Source organism: Zalophus californianus, chromosome 4, assembly GCF_009762305.2.
Source record: "Zalophus californianus isolate mZalCal1 chromosome 4, mZalCal1.pri.v2, whole genome shotgun sequence".
Lineage (NCBI taxonomy): Eukaryota > Metazoa > Chordata > Mammalia > Carnivora > Otariidae > Zalophus > Zalophus californianus.
In genome coordinates, this window is record NC_045598.1 from 181,448,403 (window position 1) to 181,465,189 (window position 16,787).

The following is a 16,787-nucleotide window of genomic DNA, read 5'->3' on the forward strand; positions in this document are numbered from 1 at the left end:
GCTCCATGGTACAACGCACTGGCCTTCTGATGAGGTCATGTGTGGGCAATTGACTAGATCTGTGCTTTGCAAAGCGGGTCACTGGGGGAATGCAACTTGCTTGGGGTTATATGAAGCCACCCTGTGAATGAGGCAGATCTTTCTCAACAGTGTGTCCGACATGGGCTTGGGCTGCATATAGATCTGATAGTAAATTCTGAACTGACCATGAGCAAAATAGGCAACCTCTCCAAATTTCAGTTTCTCATCTTTAAAATGGGAGTAGAGCTATCTAGAAGAAGCTGTTTTCTTGATTCTGCCTAGTTTCCCCTAATGCTGAGCCTTGGATTCTTCCTCCAACTTTTTAGATACCAGGAATAGCTCTGATTGGAAGATGGTGCCTTCAAATACTAGCGGTTGAAACTGGACAACACGGATTGTCTAAAAAAAAACTTACACAGAGGTTCCTGGCAGACTGCCTGTGGCAAGGCTTGGGGTGAGGGGGGGGGTCCACTAACTTTGATTATATACCCATGGTGGATGCAAATTCACTTTGATTATATTTTGATTACATTTTGCAAATATTTTGATTTTGATTACATTTTGCAAATTTGCCAAATCTCCAATTTCCCACGCATTTTCAAGATGAACACACCTGAGAGGATGGAAGTTGACTTAAAAATCTCTGTGAGGTAGCTGGTAGAATTTCCAATGACGTCCACCAGTAGGGCTGTGAAATCTGCAAGAAGAATTGAGGAGATTTAAATTTCTGATCCAGAAACTTGAGGGAAAAACGTATTGTGTATTTGGACTTTTCAGAGTAGATTTCATACGTTTAATTTCATTCAGTGTGTTGAGGAATGTTAATGATCATACAGGGAACTATTACTAATTATAAAGATGTCTTATTTCCAGGCAGGGAGAAAACTTCTGGATCCACCATCATAGTCTCCTTCCTCCTGCCATTGCCCTCTCCCTCCAAATCCCTCTGTGCCAACTCCAGATGGTTGTGAAAAGCCACATTACTGAATAATGGTTTTTCTCATTTGTTGTCCCCTGTTATCTCCTCTAATTGCTTTAGAATACCAAGTCCATCTGACAGGAAGCAGCCTCACAGTTATGCAACCTGCATTTACATAGTTTTGGATTTTCAAAATGTGATGTCAACCTTAGTGGCGGGTTATAAAGAGACTAGAACCCTGCACAAAACAGAACCAGGAACCCCTGCTCTTGTCTCCCTTGTTAGGAAGGCTAATGGGAGGAGATTGGGAGAATTTCACATTTCAGGCTGTCAGATCTTTGTGAACTTTCTCTCTGAACAGAGTTTGAATAAGGGCCATTGCCTGACATGGTGGGCGCCATCAACCAATGAAAGCTCCCAATGTACCTCCAGGCAAAGAGCTGCTGCCTCCTCTGCTGTTCATTCATGGTTTTCCAGGATCAAACAGGTTTTTGGCTTACAGAACAAGGATATGAATTCTAGGAGCCCCAAACAGTAAGAAGAAGCTTCTGGTGTCATCTGGATAATTTCCTTTTGTGCTTTGTAAGAACACTTCTTTTACTCAATGAGATTATGAGCTTGGGTGGGGGGCAAGCTGATTTGAAAATATAGAACACAGAGGACTGAAAATGCAGAGCCCAGAGAGGCAGGAAAATGTCATGGGACAACAAATGGAATGTTCAGCATGTGAGGCCAACAGGAGGTAGACACTACTCTATGTGAACCAGAGCCATGGTGCGATTTTATCATACTGCGTGGACACGTGGTCAGTCTCCAGGAGGAGAGGTGTGGTAGGACACCAGTGCCGATGTGGACACCTGGCCATGCAGAAGTAACATCAACTTGGGTGTCTTCCTTTCCATGTCTATTTAGACCAGTCTGTCCTTGGTCACACTGTGGAAACTGAGGAAGGGTAGCATTTCCTTATTTCTTCCATCTATTTTTTTCCTGCTTCTCAAATGTCTTTTTTGTTCTTTAATTCATTTATCTAATAAACATTCACTGAGTGTTTGCAGGGCACCAGACACCTGCTCGGTACTGAAGGTTTGTGTGAGACACCATCTCTGCCCAGGAGAAGCTGAGATTAGTGGGAGAGAGAGAGACTCGTAAGCAGACCAGTAAACTGTAATCTGCTACTAACACTGCACAGAAGCCAACAGCGTGGCTCTGGAGGCAGGACACAAAGATGGAGTCCAGGTTGTGCCCAAGTTTCTGAGAGATGATGGAACTTTCCCAAGGTCCCAGAGGATGTGGCGGAGCTTGAATTTGAACTGAGGTCTACGTTGCGCCAAAGCTCCCACTCTTCCCAATGTTCCCGCGGCTGCTCAAGCAACGTCTTACTCAACACACTGTGTGAACTCTCCCTTCAGAATGGCTTTTACAATCTCTCTGTGAGGCTTGGAAGAGAACCAGCTCTCATTACCTCAGAGACATTCTTTGTTTTGATGAAAATTTGAATCTAATTTAATAGCAATACCTATAGATGAGTGATTTCTGACTACTTTTATATATACATAGAAAATAGGGGGAAAAGCCTTTTTGCCTATCCAGTTGATAATGATTTAAGAATGTGTCGTAGTATTTGGTGTTCGCAAGGGTGTGGAAAAACATGTGCTCTCAAACATTATTGGTAGAAGTGTAAACTTACGCAAGATGTCTTAGAGGAAATTTTAGCAATTTGAATCACCACAAAATTGTTTCCCTGTCAGACAATTCCATTTCAAGGACTGTATCCTACAGCATAATTAGGCAAGTACTCCAAGTACTCTAAGTACACAGGTATTCATCATAGCATTGTTTATAATTATAACAATGCTGGGGACAAACTAAGGTTCCATCAAGAAGAGACAAATTAAATACATTATGGTACATTCTTTCAATGAATCTTTTAAGATGTACTGATTAGTTTAAAGGTGGATTGTAAGGCTGTATGGAAAAGGTGGTAGATAGGGCTGGCTGTCTCTCAATATCTCTTCTCCCACCGTCCTTTAGTAAGAGAACATGAAATTTTAGTTGGGCATATGGTGGTTTAACATAAAACTACATTTTTGAGCCTGTTTGCAGTTGGGTGCAGCCGTATGACTAAATTCTGGGTGATAAAGTACGAGAAGAAGCCATGTGGAAGGTTTCCAGACTGTGTTTATAGAGTGAGTGGGAGTATCATCAGTTCCTTTCTCCTCTTCCACGTGGCTGGAATGCGGATGAGGTGGCAAATCATCCTGGATTATGAGAACAAGGGCAATGCATTATGGGAGGCAGAACAACAACCTAGAAGGAGCCTGGGCTCCCTAAAGCATCAAATAGAGCAGCCCTGGTCTGTTTACCAAGATGGTCACACACGGAAACTATTACCTTCTACCCTCTGCTAGGCACCTTATTTTGGGGTCCTTTGTCATAATAGCCTGGTTTGTATTCCAATAATATAGAGAATACAGAGTAGGGTGGGTAGATAGATGGGCAGATGGATGGTGTAGGCGGGACGGTAGACAGGTCGGTTAGATAACTAGTTGACAGATGGCTTACGTGGGTAGATTAGAGAGGTGGCTTAAACTGCCTTGGGTGATGTGATTACCTATGGATGTTGGGATTTCAGGTATTTCTGATTTTTTTATTATACTGTCCCTGTTGTATGGCATTTTGACATTGTAATACATTATTTTTTAAGATCAAGAAAAATTAAGCTATTTTCATTCAGAAAAAGAAAAAATATGCAAATACACCCTCACAAGGGGGGTGCTTTAAGTCAGAGTTGAGAATATTCAAGTGAAAATGATCCAGGTCTGAAGAGTACCCACAAAGACATCTTCCCCCAGGGACTGAGCAATGGCAAGATGCTAGCCTGCATATAGCCTCTCAGGGCAATGATCTGAGGGGAGTGGACACCAGCACATTGTGATGTGTCCATTGTAAAACCTCATAAAAAATTGCTGTGGCTTACCGGAGGAGCAGCATGCTATTTTATCAGTGGTAATGATCTATGGATCAATTCTTTTCAAATAATTGTTTCAAGTGTGCAGAAATAAGCTTTGGTTCACCGAGGGGAATTAGAAACTCTTTCCCTGCAGATGTGACTCCACTTTTTACAATCAGGGCAGGGACTCAGTGCCTACACTACACTGGGCCCCCAGCAGGGGCTAATGAGAGGCTGAGGAAGCTGTGGTTATGGACGACATTTGTCCTCCCACGTGTAATTTGTTGATAAGATTTGAAGGGCCAGTTAAACAAGATAATGGCTGTGAGGCACTTGCTGCAGGGCCTGGCACACAGTACTCATTAAACATTACTAACTACTCTCTTTAAAACGTTCACAATATTTGTTCCAGAAATTCCACTTCAAGGAATCTATCCTTTGAGAGTAATCTGGAAAAGGGGAAAAAGCTTTATGCACCAAGATGTCCAATACAGGATTTTTTTTAGGTTAAGAAAAACCTAGAATCCACCCAAAAGTTAACAGTATATGGCTAAGAAAATGCTGACTTTTACAGGTTATGTAGTCACTACAAATGTTTGCAGTTTGTAATATCCTGGAAAATATTTTTAAGGTTGGGTCAAGTGAGAAAAAGACCAGGAGGTTTTTCCACTTTCATGCCTTACTTCTCTTACAATCTATTTTTTTTTTTTTTTTTTTTATGAAAAGCCAAAGAGATCCTCTTAAAATGTAAGTTAGATCATATTACTCTGTGTGGACAATCACCTTGGCTTCCTTCTCATTCAATGTGAAAATCAAAATCCTTGCTGTGGACTATAAACTTCTACTTGATCCTCAACACCCTCCCTGCTTTGCCCACCCCCCCCCAGCTCTGAGCTCATTTCCCATGACCATCTGCCCTGTCTTGCCTGCTCCAGCCATGTTGGCCTCTCTAATCCCTACCCTGCTGCCTGGGCTTTTGTCTGGAACACTCTGTCCCTGGGTACCACAGGGCTGTCTCTCCACTTCCTGCCTCACTAGAGAAGACTTCCCTGACCACCACTGTATACAGCAGCTATGCCTGCCACACTTCCCTCTTCACCCTTCCCGCTGCTTTATTGTTCTCATGGTCATGTTAGTAGCCAACATACCATGCATTTTTTGACTCTCTGTCCCTTCCTATAGAATCTCGCCCAAGAGAGCAGAGTGCGTGTATCCACTTTGCCCAGTGTGGTACCCCCACACCTAGAAGAGAGTCTGGCTAATGGTATGTGATCAATTAAGAACCACTGAATGGGTGGATTAGCGGTGAGATATTAACTTCCAGTTTTACTTTTCAGGATTTTCTAAATAGAAGGAACATCAAACAATTTTAATTTTTAACTATAAGAGTAATATAAGAGTATCCTAGCATTGAAAGAAAGATCCAGGGATACCTTCGTGTACTGCAAAGCACGCATCATGATCTTCTTTCAGAGGTAAACACCTACACGTGTCCAGAGATGTATCACTTCACCAATGACAGTGTATTCTACACATTATTTTGTAACTCTGCTTTTCTCATTAAAAATGGCATGGAAATGTTTCCAGACATGGGCCAAATCTGGCCACATCCATTCATTTATGCATGGCCTATGGCTGTTTCCCAAAGTGTAGACTATTTAACCATTTTCCTAATGATGGGTATTTACCTAGTTCTCAGAGTTTTCTGTTAAAATAACGCTGCATGAACATTTTGTTCTTGCCCCTTTGTTCAGATGTAACTATTTCTCTAGGATATAAACCAAGGAAAGAAGTTTCTGTGACAGTGAATGTATACACAGCTAAGCATAATAGATACCAGTGTCTTTTCTTATTTCACTCTAAGGAGAAAAAAAATCGAGTCAAACTTATCCGAAAGGGGACAAGCAAAATCAGGAAGGCCGCAAGCCTGGCAGGTAGCTCCACCTACCTGATAAGTCATTGGTCCTGTTGTTCAGGCAGTAGCAGTACCGGGTGGGAAATCTGGTGGCGTCCACAGTCTTCAGGTTGGAAACTGTGAAGAGACACGACCCACAGGGCGGTCGTGACACTGAGCCTGGCCCTGCCGGCCCATCCCTCATCATCATCACCAACAAGAAGAGCCCGGCAGCACTTACTATTGTAAATGGTCACAGAAAACTTGTGGAAGGCAAAGGAGCTGTAGGAAGTGATGCTCAGCAAGGAGAAGAACTTGGTATCTGCCAAGGATATTAAAATAAAAGAAGCCGTCAGACAAATGCCTCCTGACAATCATAATACCATCAATTAGTAAACAGATAATAGAAATTAAAAATACAATGAACAGATGATAAAAGTAAATAACAAAAATAAATAATAAAATAACACACATTGGAAATAATACATAAAATCACATAAAAGCAAGCCAAAAACTGCATACGAACATGTAACTTGACTCTATTTCCTGATCTGTCCCCAAGCCCTGACAATTCTCCCACAGTGTACTTGTGATCAGAAATGCCTGCACATAGGTCATGTCTGGGATGCAGCTTGCTCTCCAGATGCTGATGAGCCTCTAACTTCTTTTGGATATTTTCAGTCTCATCAGGTGTCAGGCAGGACACCGCATTCTCCATCTGAACATGGAGAAGCTGGGGCGCAGAGGCGTGCCCTGTCTTGCCCAAGTTGCAGAAGTGAAGCAGGTACAAAGCAGAAGTGGGCCTGGATTGTGCTTTTTACAAACTGAGGGTTGCTGGAGGGGAGGTGAGGGGGGGATGGAGTAACTGGGTGATGGGCATTAAGGAGGGCACGTGATATGATGAGCACTGGGTGTTATACACAACTGATAATTTATTGAACATTACACCTGAAACTAATGATGTACTATAAGTTGGCTAGTTGAATTTAAATTAAAAAAAAAAAAGGTACCTTTTAAAGCTCTATTCAGCATTCCGTTCACCAGCTCTGTCAGGTTCAGGGCGGACAGATCGACCGACCTTGCAGGCAGCTCTGGAAGAGATTCGCAGATAATGTCACTGGCAGGCTTTTCGCACAACGGAAGTTCCCTGTTTCTGACTTTCAGGCAGACTTGCTTCCTCTTTGGACGTTTACTGAACTCATACCCACAGCTGGGCACAAGGGATTCAAAGATAAAAGGCAGTGCCCCCTCTCAGGAGGTGACAGCCGATGGCATACATCATGAAAAGTTAGATAAGAGAAGTCCACGTGAAGGACAGGAACACTTACTCTGTGAATAATTTATCTCTGCATTTGGAGACAGTAGGGATGGGTGGGAAATGCTCACGTACAATGGGAAGCCCAAGGAAATGGCACGAGTTCTCCACAGCACTGCATGTGGAAATGACTACATTATCTAACAGACAATGCCCTCACTGGGCACTGGCATCCCTAGGAAAAAGTTTTTTTAAAATTCTGCAATTCTGATGCTTGGGCTCCATTCTCACAGATTCAGGCTGAATCCGTCTGCGATGTGGCCCAGACATCCCCACCAAAATCAACCAACCAGTTGGTCCCTCTCCCAGCTGAGTGGAGAGACCCTGCTACGTTAAAATCCCCCCCCATCTCCTAGCGATTCCCTGAGCATCCAGCACAGCAGTTGACAAGGTAAAAATAGTGGTTAATGTTCCTCTTTATATTTTTACTAACATGGTCTTTGTCAACGCTTACTTAATGCTCAGAGAGTTCTGTGGATCACACAATCTGAAGACTGGGGAGATGCTACACCGGGTTGTGGGGACTGAGAGTGGGGAGCTGGAGAAGTGGGGGAGCTCCTTTGGCAGCTGGGGCCGCCCACAGAGCCCTAGAGGAGGCGGGGACTCACCTGTGGTATCCAGAAAAGCCACTCCTTTTTCCTTCCTCTCTTCTCCAAGGCCAGGAGCTGGGGAGAGAAAAGGCTTCAGGGGAGACACAGGAACCTGCAACCCCAGCCTCAAGTTGCTGGAGGGGGTCTTTACGAAGTGGCCTTGTGCTAGTGAAGGTCAGAATCACCGGGCCTATGAAAAGGAAGACTCCTCTCCTGACACTGTAGTCTCCTTGGACCGACCTTGGCCTAGAAATCGACATTTTTTTTTTTTTAAGATTTTATTTATTTATTTGACAGAGAGAGACACAGCGAGAGAGGGAACACAAGCAGGGGGAGCGGGAGAGGGAGAAGCAGGCTTCCCGCCGAGAAGGGAGCCCGATGCGGGGCTCGATCCCAGGACCCTGGGACCATGCCCTGAGCCGAAGGCAGATGCTTAATGACTGAGCCACCCAGGCGCCCCTAGAAATCGACATTTTAATAAACAGGCAGGTTTAGATCACCAGGCAGGGTGTCTAATCTATCCCATCCCTTTACTGGATCAGGAAACCGAGACTCAGAGTGGACAAGAAACTTGCCTGAACAACAGAGCCCAGAACCTGCTTCCTAAAAGCTGCAGAGCAGTGGCCTTTCAGAAATAGCAGGTCACCTGCTTCTTCAGTGGGGTTCGTGCTATCGATGAAAACGTCATGGGAAATCTTGAAATGCCTAAAGCATACATTCCGTCTTTATTCATTCAACAAACACTCACTGAGGGCCGAGCAATCATGCTGGGTGTTGGGTCTAAAGAGGTCGAAGGAAAGGGGCAAGTCTCCACCTCTGTGCGGCTTACGGTCTGTGCCTCAGGTGGGGGACTCGCATGTGTAGCTGCACATGAGGAGTGGCAGACGGGGCAGGGCAGGATGCTTGAGCTCCTCTGTCAGGGCGCCCGGCCTGGTCTGGGGGGGAGGGGAGGGCCTCCCAGCGGAGGTGACAGAAAGCTCAGCTGTTTTGGACTAGGTGGCATTATGAGCACGCTGCATTTGTTGCTATTCTTGTTGCCATGGTTCTGTTTCCTGTTACATTCCAGGGGACCAGGTGTCCATTTGACAGATGGAAAAACCAAGGTAGAGACAGGTCGAAAAATGTGTCCCAGAGTTCCGGGGCAAGTCAGGAGTCAAGGCTGGCCTAGTTACCTGTCACACGGAGGACAGGAGCCTCTTTTTCCTTTTGAACGTCTCTGTTTCCAGACACTGAAATAAAAGTTCTCAGGAATGAAATAGGATCGTGAAAGCACAGCCTCACAATTTGTAACATCCTTCCAAGTTACCTTGTCCAGCATTCCCTTAGAAGGGTGAGGAAATTAAGGCCCAGGAAAGCGAAGTGATGTACTTACACCCTGTATCTAGCTGGTGGCCCTGTTTCCCCTCCCCGGAGTCCCTGGTAACCACCTTTCTACTCTCTGCTTCTAAGAGTTTGACTATTTTGGCTATTTCCTAGAAGTGGTGTCATGTAGTATTCATCCTTCTGCGGCTGGCTTGTTGCACTTAGCTTAATGTCCTCCAGCTCCATCCATGCCTTGTGTATGGCAAGATTATCTTCCTTTTTTTTTTTTTAAAGATTTTATTTATTTATTTTGTCAGAGAGAGAGAGAGAGAGAGAGGGCACAAGCAGGGGGAGAAGCAAGCAGAGGGAGAAGCAGGCTCCCCGCCGAGCAGGGAGCCTGATGCAGGACTCAATCCCAGGACCCTGAGATCATGACCTGAGCTGAAGGCAGACACTTAATCCACTGAGCCACCCAGGCGCCCCGATTATCTTCCTTTTTAAGGCTGAATGGTATTTCATAATATGTACATACCACATTTTCTTTATCCATTCATCTGTGGATGGATGTTTAGGGTGTTCCCGGCTTTTCAAGCAGCTTGTGGAACCTCGACCCAGTTAAATTCTGTCTGCTTAAGCCAGTTTGACCTTTCAGTAAGTATACTTCTTGATTAAATACTGGAGCCTTGGGGTCAGAGGTAGGTGGGGTCTGTGGTTCTCCTTCCTGACACATGGCTACTGGAGGAGGTGGGTTATGTGACCACAACAGGAACTCTGAGACAGACGTTTGCGATCAGGCAGCCCCAAAGCTGGCATCCAGCCTGCTCTTCCATCTCGTGCTCTGAATGGCCCTCCACCTGAACGGTCTACATGATGCATCCCCAAGGGACATTTGTGGCGGACACCGATTTTGCCTGTGACCTGGCCAGGAAGGAGCGACCTCCGTGCCGGTGAGGGATCGGGGTCATGTGGGCTCCTGAGCTCCAGGCCACGGGGGTGCTCTAGGCTACGAGGCTTGCAGGATTCCTGCACCTGTGAAACCAGGTTGGTGGGCCCTGTGCAATCTTCCTCACCAAGAACTATCTTTGGACACCGCTCCTTCCACCAAGGAAACATCATTTCCACCAGAGATTTTTATAATTGCCAACCTGTGGGTGGATTTTGCTAACTATATTTGAAGTGTGAACTGAACAGCCCTGAAGCAGAAATTTCTGAATGGGATGCCATACAGAAGCAGTTTTCAAATAAATTGCCAGACGGAGAATATAAAACTGTTGGTCTCTTTTTGTATAAAAAGACCACCATAGTGGTATCTTTAAGATAGAAGGTGTTGCTACTTTTCATACTTTTTCATGCTTACTATTTTAATCACCTTTCATCCTTTATGGTTACCTGTGGAACAGAAATTTTTCCCATTTAAAGAGGAGGAAAAAGGCTCAAATAGGGGAAATATTGATTGAATATTGATTGAAAATTACGCTGCTTAGAGACGCCTGGGTGGCTCAGTCAGTTAAGTGTCTGCCTTCCTCTCGGTTCGTGATCCTGGGGTCCTGAGATCCAGTCCCAGATCGGTCTTCTTGCTCTGCGGGGAGCCTGCTTCTCCCTCTGCCTTTGCCTCTCTCTCTCATGAATAGATAAATAAAATCTATTTTTTTAAAAAAGAAAATTACACTGCTTATACACAAGAAATTGGTACAACTGTTGTCCTCTGGGGAAGGGAAGAGGTTGGCTGGGGACCATTTTAACCTTATACACATTTGTACCTTTTGCATTTTGAATCGCATGAGTGTACTAATTAAAAATAAATAAAAATTAGGGGTGCCCGGGTGGCTCAGTCGGTTGAGCATACAACTCCTGATTTCAGCTCAGGTCATGATCTTGCGGGTGTGAGATCGAACCCTGTGTTGGGCTTCAAGTCGGGCTCTGTGCTGGTCTTGGAGCCTGCTAAAGATTCTCTTTCTCTCTCCCTCCGCTCTCCCCACTGCTCGTGCTCTCATGTGCTCCCTCTATTAAAAAATATTTAAAAATGAAGGGTAATCTCCCCAACCCACCCCCCATTATCCTGCTTGTTTACCAACAAGTTAGGAAAAGCAACCAGGCCCCTGCCTCCTATGTGTTCCTTATGTTACCATGCATTCACTGTCTTGCTGTATAGCCAATTTCATAACATCAAAAAGTAAAAAGAAAAGACAAAGAAAGATGAAATTATTGCAAAGGTGATGATATAGCACATGACAATACCACCCATTATGAAATCTTCCATGGTTCATAGAATATCATGATCTTTGTGGATTTAATAAGATCGTGGGAATCCAGGTGTGCCATGAACCATAAAGCAAGAGCAACTCCCAGGAACTATTCCTATGACAGAGCTTGAGGCAACATTAACAGAAGGAAGGGAAAAATGAAGGGGGGGAAATCGGAGGGAGAAATGAACCATGAGAGACTATGGACTCTGAGAAACAAACTGAGGGTTTTAGAGGGGAGGGTGGTGGGGGGATGGGTTAGCCCAGTGATGGGTATTAAGGAGAGCACTATTGAATGGAGCACTGGGTGTTATACGAAAACAATGAATCATGGATCACTACATCAAAAACTAATGATGTATTGTATGTTTACTAACATAACATAATAAAATAAAATAAAGTAAAAAAAAAAAAGAAAAAGTGAGACCGAGAAAAGCCAAAGAGTTTGCCCAAGACAGAATGAGCTGGGCAGGAGCACCTGCCCCTTTACCTGTTGTGGGAAGGAAGGTCATGACCTTTTCCTTCTTGGCTTCTCCTTTAACAGCAGACACTAGAAGAAGAGAGCATTCATCACAGAATTATAACCCAAATTTGACATCATAAAATATTTCAAAATACTCATTTTAAAGATGAGAAAATTATGATCTGAAATGGTGACATGTCTTGCTTAAAATCCCACCTGTAGTTTCTCATTCAACTTAGTCACTGAATATTTATTGATCGACTATAACAACACTAATGACTGACAGTGTTGTTTGGTAGCTGGACTTTAATATGCATGAGTGTGTTAGGTGCTGGGGATACTATGATGAACAAGTGGGCATAGATTCCATCCTTATGGAGCTTACAGTCTAGTCAGAAAGGCAGACATGAAGGAAAAGAAGACTCAGGATATCATTGCAAACGATGTTGAATACTTTGAAGGGCACTTTGAGGGTGTGTAACAGGGAGCCTGATTCAGCTCAGTGGTCTGAAAGCTTTCTGGGAGGTGATGTGTGGCTGAAATCTGGAGCATGAACAGTATTTGAATAGGATGTAACTGGCTGAGGGGGTATTCAGAGTGTAGATAAAAGTGTGTGCCCAGGGGCTGAGGTGGGCACAATTATTACTTTAAAGAACTGAGCAAAGGCCAACAGTGATACAGCACAAAGAATCAAGGAGGCAGGGTATTGTAGGAACTGGTGATGGCAAGGTGGACAGGGTCTTGTATAGCATGTGAAGGACTTGGGATACTATCCAAAGAGAAGTAGGAAGTCATTGCTTAATTTGGGGTAGGTGGAATCAGGGAGAAGCCTGGGAGGTTACCTACTGAGATGTATGAAAAATCACCCAGGCTAGTGAGGGGAGAATAGGTCATGGAGAGGCAAGAGGAGAAGCAGGTTCTGATTTCAAAAGCTCTCTTAGTGGCCCAGAAAAGAGAAGACAGAGATTTGAACAAGAGTTGTAACAGTGGATGTGAATATAATTCTGTTGCAGAAATGAGACTCAAGTTCACAAAGTCAGAGGATAAAACCAGAAATGGGGAATTCATCATTTCCATTTTGATCAAAGTCATTTGGGGTTCTGGCCTGAGACATTGGCGGCTGCATTTCTCCAAAGTCCAGTGAAAACCCAAACTCATCATATAGAACAGGCACTTTTTGAAATCTGAGTGGACCCACCTGTGTTCCAAAGGGACAGGACACACGTAAGACCCACGCATAGCCTCACTGGAGGACAGGGTACTGGGAAGCCTGGCATGTCTGTGAAACTCTGGCCCACCTGGAAGAAAGCAAGCAAGCCCTTGGAAGAAACAGGTTGGATTACTAGGCACATTGATGCAGAATATCCTTGAGTCATTAGAAATACAATATGTAGAAGGCTTTCAATAGTTAGGATAGGTTAGGTTATGCTGAGGTAACAAATTAATTCCATCATCTCATTGGCTTAATTCAACAACAGACGTTGATTTCTTGTTTATATCAATACTTGCTGCACATTGGTGGGGAACTCTGCTCCACACAGTCACTCAGGGACCAGATTAATGGAGCTTCACTGCCTTGTAGTTCTCTGTCTGGTCCCTGTGGGCTCCTTAGTCATTGGTTCATTATGGTTGTCGAAGGGACAGAGCTGGAGGATTATGCACCAACTCATACGCTCTGGCAGGAAGTGCCATGCTCACTTTTATTTATAGCCCATACCAGAATTACTCCCATGGCTCTGCATAACTGCAGAAATCTGAGAATCTGGGAGGGGGATGCATGCATAGTCACAAACAATCAGTGTCTCTTCCATGGGTTTTCTGGCTGTTTAGCTGGGAAACACCCTCTAAATACAGCATCACTGCTGCTTATAAATGGCTAACAGACATATGAAAAAATGTTCATCATCATTAGCCATCAGGGAAATTCAAATCAAAACCACACTGAGATACCACCTTACACCAGTTAGAATGGCAAAAATGGACAGGGAAAGAAACAACAAATGTTGGAGAGATTGTGGAGAAAGGGGAACCCTCTTACACTGTTGGTGGGAATGCAAATTGGTACAGCCACTTTGGAAAACAGTGTGGAGGTGCCTCAAAAATTTAAAAATAGAGAGTTACCCTATGACCCAGCAATTGCACTCCTGGGTATTTACCCCAAAGACACAGATACAGTGAAAAGAAGGGCCATATGCACCCCAATGTTCATAGCAGCAATGTCCGCAATAGCCAAACTGTGGAAAGAGCCAAGATGCCCTTCAACAGATGAATGGATGAAGAAGATGTGGTCCATATATACAATGGAATATGACTCAGCCATCAGAAAGGAGGAATACCCAACTTTCACATCAACATGGATGGGACTGGAGGAGATTGTGCTAAGTGAAATAAGTCAAGCAGAGAAAGTCAATGATCATACGGTTTCACTTATTTGTGGAACATAAGGAATAGCAGAGAGGACATTAGGAGAAGGAAGGGAAAAATGAAGGGGGCGGAATTGGAGGGGGAGACGAACCATGAGAGACTATGGACTCTGAGAAACAAACAGGGTTTTGGGGGGGAGGGGGGATTGGTTAGCCTGGTGATGGGTATTAAGGAGGGCACGTACTGCATGGAGCACTGGGTGTTATACGAAAACAATGGATCGTGGATCACCACATCAAAAACTAATGATGTATTGTATGGTGACTAACATAATAAAATTAAATATAGATAGATAGATAGATAGATAGATAGATAGATAGATAGATAGATAGATAGGAAAATAATATACGAATGCATGGGAGTGTTCACATTCCTTCCTTGTCTGCAGCGCTGTGTGCCAGGCATTTGCTATACAGAGTCAGCATGATAGTTCAAGCTGCAAAGCTGAGACTAATAATAGTAATGGTGAAAAGTTATTGAGTGCTTTCTGTGTACCAGACACCACACAGAATGCTGCCCAATGCAAGTGAGGTTATCACTTAGTAATTACAATATCTGCATGTGCAGATATTCATGTAATGCCCATTTAATATATGGACCACACAGACTTGTTTTGAAGAGAGCAGAAATTTGCCATTGGTAGAGAATGGAATAGACCTTGGAGAGAAGGAGAAAAGTCAAGAGAAAGTGCCCTAGGGTTGGGAAAATGTCCCAGGAACTGAGCATCTTCGTAGCAAAATGTATTTGAAGAAGTTCTGCTGTCCGTTCAGGATTGAACCACCTTTGGAATTTTCTTGAAATATCCTAGTAAACATTTAAATTGCTTTTGAATTATGGGCAGATACTAGAATGGCGTTTCTTTTAAATGCCACCCTGGACAGAGAGAGTTCTTACCAGGGGGCGAGAGACTAGGGCTTTCTGGTAGTCCTCTTACTCTCATAAATATGTTTACTCTCTGAATCTGCTTTCCTCATCTGCAAAATGGAGATAAGAAACCTAGCTCACTGGGTCTTTGTGAGGATTTAAGCTAATGAGTCCAAAGCATTTTACCCAGTGTCAGGCACATAGTAGGTGTTCAATACATACACCAGTCATTGTGTACTGGCTGGTGACACAGGGACATATCAGACATGCCCCTTTCCTCAAGCTGATCTATAACTTAGAGGAGATGGACACACGAGCAACTAATTCACACTCAAGGCCAACTGAGCTATATTCTCTATAGAGAGATTTACAGTGGGGATGAGAGAGAGAGAGAGAGAGAGAGAGACAGAGAGACAGGCTGCTGAGTCCAGGACTTAGCACACTCTCCAGCAAACGGGTACGGGGCTGAGGTGGGCAGGTGAAATGGCAAACTACACGAGGATTCTTTCCTCTGGCACCTCAACTGCTATGGAAACATCACCTCACCTTTCTGAGCCTTGTGTGTAAAATGGACAGAGTCATAGCCACCTTGAGGATATTTCATGAAGATTAAATGAGATCAAGAAATATGTCCCTTAGAGCAATCTCTGGACTAGGGTAGATACTTAGGAATCTTAATTCCTTTTTCTCTTGTCTTTTTCTCTTTTCTCTTCCTCCCCCTTCCCCTCCTCCATCTCCATCCTGGGGCCCCACATCATGGCAGAGGTGTGAACAGGTACAAATATATAGTTGAAAAATAATTATCTGTATCTATATAATGGATACATTTCCCTTTTTTGACTCCTGCTTCACTGTGTTAACCACTGTCTTCCATTTATGACGAATAAACACGCTAACATTTATTACCTTAAGAATGCATTTTTTATTGATTTTTTTTTCTTGGAGAAAAATGCTTTTTTCCTTCTGTCTGGTTTTTTATTTTTGACCATTGGCCAAAACTGGCTCAATCAGCTCAATCAGCTCAATTGGCTCAATAAGTTATGTGTTTGGAGTGGGGTTTCCAAATCAAGCAAATGAAAATACAGGATACCTAGTTACATTTGAATTTGAGATAAACAATGAATAATTTTTTTCATATATCTCAGGTGGTATTTGGAACTACCCTAGTTTGGGAAGTGGGAGAGTTTTATTAAAGAGAACTTGCTTTTACCGCAGGCTGGATGTGGCACTGAGCCAGTATTGCTCGGGGAGGTCTCTGCTGCACTAAACAGAATTTGTGGATTGAACACGTGAGCTGAGCACTGCGAGTGTCACACCCTCTAGCCTTCAGATAGCTCTCTCTCCTTGTTCTAGCATTTCCACATTGCTGCTTTTAGCCCCATTGGACCCCAGAAAGAGCAATGAGAAGATGGAGAGAGATGTAGGCCGCACACAGTGGTTCGTGGGGCTGGGGAGGCTCTGTCCACCCCGCAGCTTACACAAGCAGAACTGGCTGGATTTTGCCTTTCAGCCAAACTAAGGAGGTCAGGCCTCTCTCGAGGCCCCCCGGGGAAGCTAGGCCACCATGGGCCACTATAGGGCAGGGGGAGGGGCTGGGGTTATTAGGTCAGAGACACTTGATTTTAATCTTGAGTTGGCCATTGACTGGTGCTGTCTGGATTAAGGCACTTGACCTTCATTCACTCAAAAGCAGTTGTGGAGTGCAGGGCATTACCAGCACGACCCTGGGGCCCGACTGCCTGGGTTTGCTTCCTGGCCCTGCCTTTCACAAGCTGTGCAAGTCACTGAGCCTCTCTGTGCCT

The 16,787-nt window shown here is 44.1% G+C and overlaps 1 protein-coding gene across 1 annotated transcript in view; it reads right to left on the reverse strand.

The window, feature by feature from the left end:
- The window catches only part of HHLA1 (HERV-H LTR-associating 1), a 33,238-nt gene extending 20,264 nt beyond the window's left edge, over positions 1-12,974 (reverse strand). Inside the window, exons 1-7 of the mRNA XM_035727080.1 lie at positions 12,896-12,974; positions 11,725-11,784; positions 7,708-7,764; positions 6,795-6,875; positions 6,026-6,106; positions 5,839-5,922; positions 635-718 (exon numbers count right to left, since the gene is read on the reverse strand). Of these exons, the coding sequence (XP_035582973.1) occupies positions 635-718; positions 5,839-5,922; positions 6,026-6,106; positions 6,795-6,875; positions 7,708-7,764; positions 11,725-11,784; positions 12,896-12,974 (526 nt within the window). The remainder of the gene's footprint in view (positions 1-634; positions 719-5,838; positions 5,923-6,025; positions 6,107-6,794; positions 6,876-7,707; positions 7,765-11,724; positions 11,785-12,895) is intronic.
- Positions 12,975-16,787: the final 3,813 nt, after the last annotated feature.